The sequence below is a fragment of the Urocampus carinirostris genome, chromosome 20, assembly GCF_059441175.1.
Source record: "Urocampus carinirostris isolate Australia breed hairy pipefish chromosome 20, RoL_Ucar_1.0, whole genome shotgun sequence".
In the NCBI taxonomy this organism is placed as follows: Eukaryota; Metazoa; Chordata; class Actinopteri; order Syngnathiformes; family Syngnathidae; genus Urocampus; species Urocampus carinirostris.
In genome coordinates, this window is record NC_142368.1 from 2,843,469 (window position 1) to 2,858,671 (window position 15,203).

A 15,203-nucleotide genomic window follows, 5' to 3' on the forward strand; every position below is an offset into this window, starting at 1 on the left:
CAGTCAGCAATGGTTTGGGGAGCCATGTCAGCTGCTGGTGTTGGTCCACTGTGTTTCATCAAGTCCAGAGTAAATGCAACTGTGTACCAAGAGATTTTAGAGCACTACATGCTTCCATCGGCTGAAAAGCTCTATGGAGATGAGGATTTCATTTTCCAGCATGATCTGGAACCTGCCCACAGTGCCAAAACCACCAGTAACTGGTGCACTGACCATGGCATCACTGTCCTTGATTGGCCTGCTAATTCCCCTGACCTGAACCCCATCGAGAATTTGTGGGGTATAGTTAAGAAGAAGATGAAAGACACCAGACCTACAAATGCAAATGAGCTGAAGGCCGCTATCGAAGCATCCTGGGCATCAATAACACCTCAGCAATGCCACAGGCTGATTGCCTCCATGCCACGCCGGATTGATGCAGTAATCCGTGCAAAAGGATTCCCAACCAAGTACTGAGTGCATCAATGGACATTTTCAAATGTTTGATTTAGTTTTGCTGTTATAAAATTATTTTTTTACTTGGTCTGAGGAAGTATTCTAATATTTTGATATAGGATTTTTGAGTTTTTTTCAGCTGTAAGCCAAAATCAGCAATATTCAAATAATAAAAGGCTTGAAATAGTTCAGTTGATGTGTAATGAATCCAGTATGTATGACATTTTTGTTTTTTTAATTGCATTACAGAAAATAAAGAACTTTATCACAATATTCTAATTTTCTGAGACAGTCCAGTATATATATATGCATCTTAACACTAAATACGTACAATACAAAAAAGCACTTTACTTGGACATGTTAGTCCCACGTGTAATGCATCTAACATGCATAAAATACAACAAAAATTCTAATAATACTGACCAGCCCTGTGAGCAATTTACTCGCATATGCGACCACCGTGTGTAATGCATATCCATCCTGTATGCATGCAATACAAAATATTTACTGCACAGGACTTGATCCTAAGATCAATTTACACCTATGTGACCTCTATTTTATATGCATACAATACAAAAACAATCACGCACAGGACTCAACCTTGTGACCAATTTACTCGCATATGCGACCACCGTGTGCAATGCATCTCTTTCCTTTATGGATGCAATACATCCAAAATTCTAATAATACTTAATCGGACTCAGCCCTGTGAGCAATTTACTCGCATATGCGACCACCGTGTGTAATGCATATCCATCCTGTATGCGTGCAATACAAAATATTTACTGCACAGGACTTGATCCCAAAATCAATTCACGCGTATGTGACCTCCATTTAATATGCGCACAATACAAAAACAATCACACACAGGACTCAACCTGGTGACCATTTTACTTGCATATGCGACCACATTGTGAAACACACCCCTATCCAATGCAGTAGGGAAAAAAATACCGAACATTACTCGACTCTCAATTTACTCGCATATGAGACAGACTTGTGCAATGCATTTCTCTTCTAAAAGCTTCCAACAGAAAAAAAATACTACCTAACAGGAACAAACCCTGCTACCTATATCCTCAAATATGTGACCGTAATCTACGTTATATCTCAATCCAATATGCATACCAGGTCAGAGCGATATGGCTAGACTAAATCAGTTAGTTTGATTATGATTTAAACTTATTTCAAGCAATAAACCCAGGAGAATACATACGCATTTTCATTTTATAAATTGACAAGAATAACAGTTTTGAAATCAGCTCTTCTCCCAAGAATCGATTTATTTACGTATAACTGGTATGTGTGTGTAGGCGTAAACCAGAGGTGGGCAAGTATTTGGAGTCAGGGCCGCAATAGGATAAAACTTTTGGCCTGGACGCCTCGCCAATTTTTTTCATTTTTCAATAAATGCATACATTTTTTTAATTGACGTTATATTTCTTTTTATGTATTTCTAAATATAATCAATTCATCGAATTGGTTTTTAAACACTCACAATCAAAAAATATACTAGGTTCCTGTTTAAGCACTAAATTTAAGATTTATTTTAGAAGTATTACTGTAGTTGTATTTTTTTATAATATATTTGTATTATTTCTGCTGTCTGATTTTTCTAGCACTTCTGTAGTATTCAGTTGTATTACTGTAGTTTTACTTTTTGTAGTATTCTGCAGTAGCATTTTGGTAGTAAAGCCATAGTAGTATTTTGTTGTGCAGTACTTCTGTATTATTTCTACAGTAGATTTCTTTGTGTGTATCAGTAGTATTTTTGTAGTATTTCTGTTGCAGTTTTCTAGTATTTACACTAAGTACAGGTGAATTAACCTGCATGTTTTTCTGGAATGTGGGGGAAAACGTTGTTCCCCGAGGAAACCCACGCAAGCACAGGGAGAACATGCAAATTCTGCACAGCAAGGCTAGTAGCTAGATTTGAACCGCTGACCTCAGTACTGTGCCGCAGACGCGCTACATGTCTGTAGTACTTTGTAGTATTTTTGTACTATTTCTGTTGTAATATTTCTCCAGGAGTATTATTATATTATAATATTACTGTAGTGATATTTCTATAGAAGAATTTATTGAGGTATTTCCATAGCAATATTGTTTTAGTATTTCTAGAAAGAAAATTAAATCGCAACCAACTACCGTAAATTCCGGACTATAAGCCGCTACTTATCCACCAAACTTTCAACCCTGCGGCTTATTCAGTGATGCGGCCAATTTATGTAATTTTTCTAGCGGCCGCCAGCGGCGCTCGAGTACAAAAGGTAAGATTTAGACCGGTGGAATATATGCGCCGAGGAAGACTGCAACTTCACTAAAACTGGCCGCATGCGAAAGGCAACTTTTTCGCAAGTCCGCCAGTGGATCCTGACAGCGTGGGGCAGCATAAAAAAAATCCACCATAACCGTTCATTTTGCCGGCTGTGATTTTTGGACTGTGAACTTTAATGAAGGACATTTAGTTTCAATCGCGGGACTTACAGTCCGGTCTGGGTTAATTTTGTGTTTGTGATACATTCTTTTAATATGGGCGCATGCGGCTTATATACACGTGCAGCTAGTGCAAGTACAAAATCGGTTTTCCTCTGAAAATGTGGTGGGTGCGGCTTATAATCAGGTGCGCTCTATAGTCCAGAATTTACAGTATATCGAATGGAAATACCGGTGGAATCGCAACTATTGAGAATGGCGATATAAGTCGAATCATGGCCAATGCATATCGTCACACCTCTAATATGTGTTCCACCTTAATTGTTATAACAAAAACCTTTAGAAATAAAGATTTCTTCACCAGGTACAAAATAACCAATAAACATGTGTATCCACAGATGCCACCCCACCTTTCCTACCCCCTCACTTTGGTTGGACTGACTCCACCAGCTGTGAAAGTGTGTCATTCACAGTCACGGGCGGGTGGGGGATCCACCACATTGACTTAAAAATCAAGCTAGCTAGCGTTGACCGCACCGTGCTACGTTCACGGGACCACAAGCACATTCTGTACCGTAAGCTGCTGTGTCATGAGACTCGGCAAAATAAGACTTCCAGTTTGTACGTCCTATTCACGGGGAGGAACGGAGATGCTGCGCCCTGGCTTAGCGATGCGGAAACGGGCTGTGTCGAATCTCTTGTGTGGTAAGAAAATCGACATAGAAACACACTCGTGAATTCTAGGATAATAGAAAGGAAAATAATATGAGGACGGGCTTGACCATGTATTCAATTTATTCTTCATCCATCTATCTTTATACCAAGGCTATATTCTTCTCAAAGCAAGAAAACTCTCATATTCACCAAATAATGATTCTCTTACGCTCATCCCAACCTGACACTGAACATTAAGCCCAAAGCACAACCATGGCTGAGATGCTGTGCCATGGAACCATTCATCAATGTAGAAGCCAGACAGCATACACTGCTTTGAGAAGATACCATACATCACTGTTGGTACCAACACACCTTCATACAACCCTCTCTTTGCATCCATTCGCAGAATTCTACATTTGAACAATCCGTTCAGCACACCCATACCCTTGCACTCACCCTCTTTTTCACCTCCTCCTCCAAACCCTCACCTGCTGGGTGTACTGTACTGCCAACAAGTGGCCTAGGCAGGGACAGCAGCGGGAGCAGTACAATACATTGAGTTGTTGCATTAAATCACATCATACCAACTGTTCAGTTTTTTATATTTTTTTCTGTTATATTAGGGAGCAACAACTAATCAATTAATCGAACTTCTTAGGACGAATTACCTGGTTTTAGAATTTAAAAATGCCAAAATCAGTAGAACCCCATCATTTAATTGTCACAGGTTTTTGGGGGAGACTTTACAGAATAAAGACCAATTATTTATACACAAAAGAGTATTTAGTAGCCTATTTAAGTGTCGTGGATTTGTTTTCTACAATAATGTATTGAAGACATGTTATCATTCAGATAAGAGTGATTGAAAACATTTTTGGGGAAAATCATCAAGTTGATGAAATATTAGAATTAGGGATATGCGAGTACTGGTGTCAAGAGTCGCTATGAGCCTTTCTAAGGTACTGGTACTCACAACGGTAGTCGATATCTGAGTAATTAATCCATTGACAAAATAAGTGATGGAATAAGTATCACGCATAGGTGTGTAATAATGCTCTGAATCAGTATGGAAGGTATTGGTACTCTTGATGGTGTCTGATACATAAAACACTGGCCGTTTAAAAATAATGGATCCTGAATCGAAAGAATGGCAATTTGCATTTAAATGAATGCAATATCTAAGCAAAAAATATCATTGCAGAGGGAGAGTAATTTTATGTACTAATGTTTTCCGTATCAGTCTAAAAAAAAACTGGTGTTAAGCGTCCCTACAGATATTTTGCAGCCCGAGTAAATGTTTTTGCATATTGCTGGCAAATTAAGATTTAAAGCACCCTAAAAGTTCTATATTTAAATATCATACTGGACTTTTGAAAGGGTTTTCAAACCTTTTTCATGGGAAAATTAAAGCACTTTTCATGCACTTTCAAGGCCAATTTTTTCAAGTGCCTTTAAAGGAAGAAATTCAGCGCTGATCAAAAGAGTGTTTTGCTAACTGAAAGAAAAGGCTGCCATCACATACTTACACACATCAATGATCTTTTTGTGTCAACGGGCTGCTATAAACTGACATGAATTCTGCCATTAGGTTTGAACAATGCACGTGCAGTTTAGCTACTTCCGACTTGTTTGCAAACACGGAAACGGTTCTAGAGGTGCTGGGTAATAACGGAATTCAACACGGAAGACAAAAAAAGTATTGAATGTATAAAAAGCAGAAAAATGAACCAAATTTTGACTAATTTTAATCTCGATTGTGCCGAAACAGAGTGCTTTTAATGTCTCAATCTAAGAGACTGCTGATATTTTGCTTTACTTATTTTAGTATTTCTTTTTTGTGGGTGTTTTCAGAAGATCTGTGTAAATTGGTGGAAATATACCCGTATATAATTATTTTGTGCATTTTATCATTTATTTTAAGCTCTGAAGAGTTCATGTTTTTATTTTCAATGTTTCGCATTTTCAGGGATTTTGAGTTATGGTTTCGACTTTAAATCTGTTCAGTGTGCAAAAAATGTAAAATTATTTTGTGTTCAAGAAATATTTTTGTAGATCAGTTATTAATTTATATTGTGTGCAGTTTTCAGGGATCCCCTGCAAAACATACAAGATGACTCAATAGTAAATAGTTTGGTGCATAGTTGTTTTAATATTTATGATAGAATAGAAAAAAAAAATCTGAGTAAGACACGCCAAGGAGCCGCTTTTTGAAAAAGGACTGAATTCCCATGGCTAGTCTGATAACCCTGTCCTCTTGGATGCAACAGTAGGGGGCATTAACATTTCACATGACAACTCAATAATGAGGAGTGTAGCCCCCATCGGTGTCATTTTTACACACTTTTTAATTTTTTTCTTCATTTAAAACTGTGGTCTATCGAGTCAGACTGCCATGAAACACAGGAATGGCAACAATTTAAAGCAGTTCACCCAAAATTATAGCATTTACCTGACCTTGACACCATTACAATTCAAGCATATTTAAGGATTTCAAGCACACGTACAAACCCTGCTTTATATGCCCATATTTCACTTTAGCTACCCCTAGAGGTCGTTACGGAAGTCTGCAAGCCGTTCTGCACATATTCACATATATTCTCTTAGCAAACAAAAATACACATTATTTGTTGGAATTGCCAAGGAGAACTGTCTTACCTCATGTTGTGAATTTTCTTGTCCTCCGCTTTTTCCCGTTTTCCCAGATTTGGACGAATCCTGCAAGAAAATTAGAAAAATGTACCCATTTAGAAATGGGAAAATATAAAAGAGTTTAATGAGAAGATTAAAAGCAAGCTAACGGTAGATGAGCAAAACGAATATAAACGAATACGAAAGAGAGGAGGGAGGAGTTAAATTACTTTTGCAAAAATCACGGGGGTGAATGGAAGCATTTTAATGGGTAATTATGCTAGTTTATATCAAATATGGCTAACATTTGCAGGATTGCGGATAGCAAGTTGGCTAAGCAATGGTGAGGAGTGGTAAATTGGGGGGAGGGGGGTGCACTCTTGTCTATGTATATATCCTTTGGTAAAGCCATTTTGTCTTCATTCAGGACGCGTCCAAGAGAAATATAGTGGAAAGGGATACAAAAATTGAATCGCACACTTCTCACCTTATCTTTTTTCGTTTTATTCGGCATCGTCGCAGGAAACGTCGCCGCCCTTACTCCCCTTTCGGTTCCGAGGCAGCCACAGCGACTCTCTCGCCTGAAGCCCCCTCGCTCACTGTGAGGCGGTTCATCCCCTTCTCGGCATTCTATTGGTTGGCGGTATCAGGTGGGCTGAGTGACGTCGATAAGATTGCGGAAAGAGAAACGCAACCCGCGCAGCGTACTTCTCGCGAGAGCTGTCAACACGGCCGGTGAATAGAAATCTCCCGGGTGACGTAGTTTTATGTAATGAATGAACATTTTCAAAATATAACACTGTACTATTCTATAAAATTTATTTTTGACGCATTATAGTTTAATTTTTGTTATAAACCAAAGTCACAAGTGTTTTGTGTATTTTACTTTATAAATATATGTACCATACTTTTAAGAATGAGGCTGTAATAATTTAAATGTTCGGTTATTTTCATTTAGACGTTTGAATAGCCCTTTTCAGACAAATTGCAATTCAAAGCACTGAGCACTAAATTTTAATAATGAATTCCTCCCACCGATCAATCCAGGATACCAAATACGGTGCACCCTCGTTGTAACGCGGTTCACTTTTCACGATATTGGACGTTATGCTTTATTTCACGAAGTGTTTTGCATCGTGTTTAGCTTAACAGTCTGATTAGTGTAAACTGAACGATCATTTTTACAGTTAATACTTGAACCTGTAAAAATGCTTTATACATTAATATCACATCATGGGTTAACGTCATGAGCAGTCCCCTTCATAGTCCTCACGACAGATTTTAGATCAGGGAATGGTGTATCAGTAGTCTGTAAAAGCCTTTAGACTGATCAAGGGCTATTCAAATAAACTTGACTGGAGTCCTTTTTTTTTTTTAACAATTTTTCTATTGTACATTCTACATCAAGTTACGATTCTTTCAAATATTTAGATTTCAATACGATGCCTAGAAGAAAACACCAACAACCTTGACTTCCTTATATGCAACATTTATTCCACATTGCCGTCACTTTTTACAAAATTAACTCTTAAACTGCATTTACAGATCAAGTCCAAGAACATGGAATGCTTTTGACAACATAGAAAATACAAAAACGTTTCAAACAATAACCGCATGAGAGTGGTGCAAACAAAGTTAGGGGAGTCAAGTATCAACAGTAAGCTTAAGACGAACAGATTATATATATATATATATATATGTGCAACTTTAGTCCACTTCTTCCATCTTGGATGTATCATCATCACCTTCTAGGGGTGGCATTTCTTCAACAGGAGCGCTGGTGACATCTGGAGTAGGATCATCATCTTCAATGCCTAGAGGAAAAGATTCATTAAAAAATATTGAATACTTTGAATTGAGTTACAAAATAAAGCAACTGCTCCAACTCCTCACCAAGACCAAGCTTGATCATCCTGTAGATGCGGTTGGAGTGAGTCTGCGGGTCATCCAGCGTAAAGCCCGAAGACAAGAGCGCCGTCTCGAACAACAAGATGGCCAGGTCCTTCACAGATTTGTCGTTCTTGTCTTTCTCGGCTCTCTCCCGCAGCGTCCCCATGATGGGGTGCTCGGGGTTGATTTCCAGGTGCTTTTTAGCTGCCATGTAACCCATGGTGGAGTTGTCCCTCAGGGCCTGGGCTTTCATGATCCTCTCCATGTTGGCTGTCCAGCCGTAGGTGCTGGTCACGATGCAGCAGGGGGAGGAGACCAGGCGGTTGGAGACAGTCACCTTGTGGAGGAACAGACGAGTAAGAGGTTAACAAAACTGAAGGTGAGATTCTATTATGGGAGAATACTCATGATCAGTTTTTATTATCATTGATAACTTAAAAAATTGTTTACAACTAAATTAGTCTTGGCACTGTCGCAGTGTCGTGAGGCTTCCTTTGCAGGTGGCGACACCCAAAAGTCAAACTTGAGGTGAGTGGTATTTCGATTAGTGCTGAGGTCATTTTAATTTATGCAAAAAAGCACACCATCATTCATTATACTTGCTTTAATTTAGTGTTTAGTGGAGTCACTGTAACATACATCCATAGAAGTAGGTAGCAGCCAGGGTTACTTTCAATTACTTTTGGACTACTCCAATACCAAATATGCTAATAAAAGAAAAAAAAAACCAAATATGAATAAAATTACTAAATTTTGTGCAAGCTTGGGGAGTAACAGAATACACGGAACGGCAAAAATGACGTTGGCAAGCTGTTTGGATTTATTTTCATTTTGTTTCTGTCGCATTTTATGTTAGTTTTGCCGGAGATCAAAGCCAGGAGAGAAAGCTTCCCACATGTTGTGAGTCATCATTTTATTCATATTTAGTTTCTTTTGTCTTTTATTAGTATATTTGGTATTGGAGTAATCCAAAAGTAATTGAAAGTAATCTAGTTAAAGTAACCCTACCCAACCTTGGTGACAGCAGAGTACATTTTTTTATCCCTTTTTCATAACAATTACTTTGTTGGAGAACTATTTTTTATTGACAGTTCAAGATAACACATTTTATTAGTACAGACAAATCTGAAAAAAATGATACAATTTTACTCTTTTTAGATGTTTGCCCCTCATTTAAGGACTTTTTTTAGAAATAAAGACGAAAATATAGTAAAACTTGATAAAATGTTTATTTTATAAATAAAATACTGAAAAAAGTTAAATTGTAGTAACAACTTATTGTTCCTCTGCCGTATTTCTTTCTTATTTTAAAGTACTGTTCAATGACAAGACTATTGAAATTGACCGCTAGCCTCCCATAAATGTGAAATGCATTTTTGGGAGTCAATGGCACTGTACAATTGAAGTGACGGGTAAAAAAAACAAAAAGTATATCTCAAGTCTAACCGGTCGGTGTTCAACTTTCTCTGTTGCTTTTGAGTATGAAAATCTTTGAACGAGCACATCTTGTGCCTGTAGCAATAAAACCAAGCACTTTGAACTAGAACATTCCGTCCTGGTGTCACACAAAGAACCACAGCACTCGCTTTTTCATTCTTAGCATCCATGCTATAATTACCTTCTCCACTTTCTTCTGCAAGATGTCCTTCATGATCTTGCACAAGTTTTCAAACTGAGCTTTCTTCTCCTCTTGCTCCTTTTTCTCCTCCTCATCCTCCGGTAACTCCAGACCCTCCTTGGTGACCGAGACCAGGTTCTTGCCCTCGAATTCCTTCAGCTGCTGGACGCAGTATTCGTCGATGGGCTCGATCATGTAGATGACCTCGAGGCCGGCTTTGCGTAGGCGCTCCACGAAGGCGGAGTTGGCCACCTGGTCTTTGGTCTCGCCTGTGATGAGATTTTTGTGACTAAGACAGCTCGAAACTTTCTTGCCATGGTGGAGAAATGAACACCGGGCTCACCTGTGATGTAATAGATGTGCTTCTGGTTGTCCTTCATGCGAGTGACGTAGTCTTTGAGAGAAACCATCTCATCTCCGGAAGCGGAGGTGTAATATCGCAAAAGCTCAGAGAGCTTCTTCCTGTTCTGGGAATCCTCATGGATACCAAGCTATAACCAAATGTTTATATTAGGAGGCGTGGAAGGGTCATAAAGCATATATAGTCTTTACAATCAACCAACCTTGATGTTTTTGGAGAACTGCTCATAGCACTTCTTGTAGTTTTCTTTATCTTCACTGAGTTCAGTGAAGAGTTCCAAGCACTTCTTGACCAGGTTCTTACGAATAACCTTGAGGATCTTGCTCTGCTGCAGCATCTCTCTTGAGATATTCAAGGGCAGATCCTCAGAGTCCACCACACCCTTGATAAAGTCTGAGAAAGAGAACCTGTGAGCGTTTTCCTTCAGGAGCGGAGACATCAGAAGGTGGGTCTTTACTCACTGAGGTACTCGGGAATGAGCTCATCACAGTTGTCCATGATGAAGACTCTGCGCACGTACAGCTTGATGTTGTTTTTCTTCTTCTTGTTCTCAAAGAGGTCGAAAGGAGCACGGCGAGGGACGAACAACAAGGCCCGGAACTCCAGCTGGCCCTCTACTGAAAAGTGCTGATGAAAGAAAATAAGAGCATTGAGTCAGTAATGTAATACAATATATCTTCAATATCTACTTTACTGCTCTGACCAACCTTCACAGCGAGGTGCTCCTCCCAATCATTAGTAAGACTCTTGTAGAACTCTCCATACTCCTCATTAGTAATATCGTCAGCATTGCGCGTCCACAAGGGCTTGGTCTTGTTCAGCTCCTCTTGGTCGATGTACTTCTCCTTGATTTTCTTCTTCTTTTTCTTGTCTGTAGACTTCTCATTCTCGTCGTCATCGTCCTCGCCAATGTCCTCCACCTCCGGCTTGTCCTCATCATGTTCTTGCTCGTCTTTGTCCTTCTCCTTTTCCTCCTTTTCTTTCTCCTCGCCTTCCTCTTCGGCCTCGTCGTCACTCACCTCCTTATCTCGCTCCTTCTCGACCTAAATAGAAGTGGATGAATTGATTGTTATAAACTGCAGTGCAATTTTCTTGAACAAATGTGCAATTTCAGGAAATTGTGTGCAAGTGAAAAATGTGAACACATTTGGTTCAAGTATTGGAAACAGGGCTGAATGAATGGGGATGAAGTGCCATCATTTAGAATAAGTTGAAGATGTTACATATAATATTTTATTGTGAAAGGATGAAGTTGGGAAAAAAAACAAATAAAAACTACTGAAAACACAAAGAAATACAGAAAAGTATGGAGAATATACACTAAGTACTGAAAAATAGTGCAACATATGGTTTAAGTCCTGAAAAGTATGAGAAAAAAAAACAAAAACAAAAAAAAAAAAACTAGTCCTGACAAGTAGTGACTTTTAGGGGAAAAAATATCTAAGTATGGAAAATTACAGAGTGAAAAGCACTGAAGAGTAAACTGTACTGAAAAAGTTTTGATGGCACCATTTTACTGTACTCTCTGGAAAAGTTCAGAGTTAAAAGTATTGAAATAGTGAAATGTATGGTAAAATAATGACAGTGTAAAAATAGTAAAAAATTAAATAAAACCACTCAAGTGTGGACAAAGAACCAAAAGTCCATATGAAGTGAAAAGTACTGGAAATTATTGAAAAGTACTGCAATTTTCTTCATAACAAAGCCCCTTTGACTTACAAAGAGTGTGATGGGGTAACCAATAAACTGCGAGTGCTTCTTCACAATTTCCTTGACTCTCTTCTCCTCCAAATATTCCATCTGGTCCTCCTTCAAATGCAGGATGACTTTGGTTCCACGGCCGACTGGTTCATTTGCTGGAATAACAAAAGAAAATGACGATGACATTCAACAAGGAATGACCCGTTGAATGGTCTCACAGAACGGGATATACTTACTCTTATCCGCCATGACAGTGAAAGACCCCCCAGCAGAAGACTCCCACACGTACTGCTCGTCGTCATTGTGTTTCGTGATCACAGTCACTTTATCGGCGACCAGGTAAGCGGAATAAAAGCCCACACCGAACTGGCCGATCATGGAGATGTCGGCTCCGGCTTGCAGGGCCTCCATGAAAGCTTTGGTGCCCGACTTGGCGATGGTGCCCAGGTTGTTGATCAGGTCCGCCTTGGTCATGCCGATGCCGGTGTCGAAAAGGGTGAGGGTCCGTTCAGCTTTGTTAGGAACTATTTCGATTTTCAGGTCCTTGCCCGAGTCCAACTGGGAGGGGTCGGTGAGGCTTTCGTAACGGATTTTGTCCAAAGCCTAGAGAAAAATGACAGGACGAAACATTTATTATTTGACCCGTTTCTATTAACTATTTCAGTGGAACCCCAGAATACAACGTCTTCACTTTACACAGTGTGGAATAAGATTCTTTTTTTTGCCCCTTTTCACACAATGCTACAGCAATAACTTTATTTTTAGCTTGCTCAAAAACTTTGTGCGAGCTGCATATCTAAAATGCCCATCCGCTATTGGTCGATGTCATAAAATCCTGTGAGTCACAGCATCATGAAAGTGCCGATACGGTATTGGCTAAACTACCTTCCACAATGCCTTTCGGTCTATTCATTTAAGAATCTCTCATGCTTCAGAAATACAACCATTTTTCGCGATGGGTCACCAATGCTTGCAGTGATGCCAATGGGAGAAGTAAATTCGTCAACCATGAAAGGTAAATTTAAAATAACAAAAAATGCCAAAAATATAAACCAATCTAATGGTTAAAAACTCAAAAGTAATTAGAATTTTTTTTAAGTTCAAAGAGAAAATATATACCCATCTATAGTTTAACAAGGAAACAAAGTTTGCTATTATCAAAAAAATACAAAGGTAATCCCCCCCCCTCACCAAACTGCATTGCCATAACCAATCGACAATTACGACTATTAATAAATATAAGGAAGTGATTAAAGCATGGATATCTCCCAAGAGCATATGATTCCTTGCAATTTTAAAAACAATTTATTCTTAATCTGCAGTCTCCTGCAACTCCACTTGACCAGCTCAAGTCACTAAATGTAATTTATACATATTATTTAAACCTATACAGATATTAAAGACAAGTAGCACTTACTGTATGTAGTTTTGATATTTTCAGGGTTTTAATCTGGGGTAATGGGTGCTGTAAAAGGATTAGCCAATAACCATAGGTTCCTCTTAACCACTGTACAGCAATTTCACTAAGCGATCCCCACTTCAGAACAGATTCAAAGTATACAAAGGGTTCTACTGTATCATTTATACAACTTACATCTGAAGCATTGGATATTAGCTCCCTTAGGAAGATTTCCTTATTTGAATAAAAGGTGTTGATGATTAAAGACATCAGCTGAGCAATCTCAGCCTGGAACGCAAAGGTCTCCGTCTCCTCCATTGCATGGTCCTCAGGCATCTGTGGCAAAAAGGATGAACGCTTGTTGATAATTTGATTATTTCTCTTGAAAACAATTTGCCGTGCAAAATAGACCTGAAAAAAATGCTTCTTATATGCAAGAAACTGTCTTTGAGCCATGTTTGGGCCTGGAAGCCAAAATCCCAATGCAATATACATATGTAGCTTTAGCGTGCTATTTAAGATTTACATACAATATGGTATACATTTAATTTTTTTTGAAAAGTATGAGTAAAAATGAGTCATCACCACCCTAAACAGGCACACAAAATTGAACAGATATCTTGCTTATGTATACAAAAAAATAATCTGTTTTATTTCTTCACTATAGGATAGAATATACCTTTATTGTCATTGTTACAAAACGGGTTGAACACATTGTGACAAATTGAACGTGGCACTCCAGGTTCACATTTAACAGTGAGGAAAAAACGAACAAAAGATAGTTATAATTTACATAATATTTACACAAGAAGTGTGGGCATGTAGGGTGTTACATACAGTTTTGGAATCGTATAAGTGCAATATGCGGTAGTGCAAAAATAGGCAATTTTGTGTGTGTTAAGGGTGCCATGTTGCTGCTCATGCATTTGCGCCATTTTGTTAAAACACTTAAAATTTGAACCAGTCTACCTATCCATCCAATATCAATTCATTTTTTTAGTAAAATCGTTCCAGATTTGTTTTCGAGTGCCACGTCTAGTCTCGTTGTAAACAATGCACATTACGGTTTAATCACTAAAAATAAAGACAAGTCTTTTATTCTTAAATTAGAATACTTTCTTCCCATTTAAACTAAAAAAAATGTTAATGTAAAAAGAATTAAGTCCAAATAAAAAAATTGTTGAATTAAATAAAAAGATAAATAAATAAATATATTAAAAGTTGTTTCATGATTCATGTGAAGTTGTTCATAATCTTAAGTGTCGTAAAGCGAAATTATACTTTATTCCAATTAAAAGTAGAACAACGTTTTAAGTTAATATTGAATCAATTAAAAATCCTAATTTTAAAGGTTTTCTGCCTTATATCGTGACAAAATTCCTCTTTGTGCTGCATACGAAACCGTTCGTAACCTCGAGTGTCGTATCTCGATCGAAGATTTGATACGTCATTCTTTGCTCCTTTACCCTATCTAGCGGATTCTTGGAGCATTACATGCTTCTAGAAGGTGCTATCAGATTCTATTGTTTAATGTCGTTTCAGTTCGAGTAGTTTTACGTAAAATATACAACAGATATTTGAACTTTGTGTGACCATTTTTTAAATTCAGAAATTAAAATGTACGAGCAGGATTTGAGGGATATTCATATTGTGAATTAAGAAGAAATAAAACAGTGATGATCAAAGACAACGACTGCCATTTTGGGGAGAAAATAAAATATAATTACGAAAAAAAAAAAACATATATTTTAATGTTAGGACTGATTATCCAAAGCAAAATGCCTAATTAAATGGCTTCTAAAATACCACGTGGTTTCATTAGACAACCTGTCAAAAAGTCAGCTGCAATATTTGATTTTGCAAGCAGAATTCGAAGAGGATGTCTTTCCTTACCTTGTTCTTCTGTGTGAATTCTTATTACTCAGTGGAAAAAGATTTGTGATCTGCAGCGAAATCGCTCCGAAGATTATGACTAGCGCCGATCGCGACGTTCTCCTTATAAATCCTCTGTGATGTTCGAGAACTGTCGACCTGAGCTCAGCCTCCGAGCTTCTAGAACTCTCTGGAATCTTCCATAG

At 38.1% G+C, this 15,203-nt stretch overlaps 2 protein-coding genes across 2 annotated transcripts in view; both read right to left on the reverse strand.

The window, feature by feature from the left end:
* LOC148346002 (serine/threonine-protein phosphatase 2A 56 kDa regulatory subunit gamma isoform-like) overlaps nucleotides 1-6,769 on the reverse strand; it is a 30,576-nt gene extending 23,807 nt beyond the window's left edge. The window contains exons 1-2 of the mRNA XM_088324970.1: nucleotides 6,644-6,769; nucleotides 6,184-6,243 (exon numbers count right to left, since the gene is read on the reverse strand). Coding sequence (XP_088181096.1) covers nucleotides 6,184-6,243; nucleotides 6,644-6,670 — 87 coding nt within the window. The 5' untranslated portion in view covers nucleotides 6,671-6,769. The remainder of the gene's footprint in view (nucleotides 1-6,183; nucleotides 6,244-6,643) is intronic.
* Nucleotides 6,770-7,629: 860 nt separating this feature from the next.
* Nucleotides 7,630-15,187, reverse strand: LOC148346003 (heat shock protein HSP 90-alpha-like). The gene is made up of 11 exons (XM_088325241.1): nucleotides 15,019-15,187; nucleotides 13,321-13,461; nucleotides 11,963-12,329; nucleotides 11,745-11,881; nucleotides 10,733-11,068; nucleotides 10,487-10,652; nucleotides 10,228-10,418; nucleotides 10,008-10,155; nucleotides 9,665-9,933; nucleotides 8,050-8,383; nucleotides 7,630-7,970 (listed from the first exon to the last, which is right to left on the reverse strand). The coding sequence occupies exons 2-11, from the start codon at nucleotides 13,459-13,461 to the stop codon at nucleotides 7,864-7,866; spliced, it is 2,196 nt and encodes a 731-aa protein (XP_088181367.1). The 5' UTR covers nucleotides 15,019-15,187; the 3' UTR covers nucleotides 7,630-7,863.
* Between the last annotated feature and the right edge of the window lie 16 nt (nucleotides 15,188-15,203).

Bases quoted from the DNA above. Each gene is read 5' to 3' on its own strand.
- LOC148346003 (XM_088325241.1), bottom strand. From the start codon at position 13,461: ATGCCTGAGGACCATGCAATGGAGGAGACGGAGACCTTTGCGTTCCAG. The intron at 11,882-11,962 runs GTAAGTATATCC...TTGTTATTCCAG, and splicing joins CACTGTCATGGCGGATAAGA to CAAATGAACCAGTCGGCCGT. The intron at 9,934-10,007 runs GTGAGCCCGGTG...ATCTCATCACAG, and splicing joins GCACATCTATTACATCACAG to GCGAGACCAAAGACCAGGTG.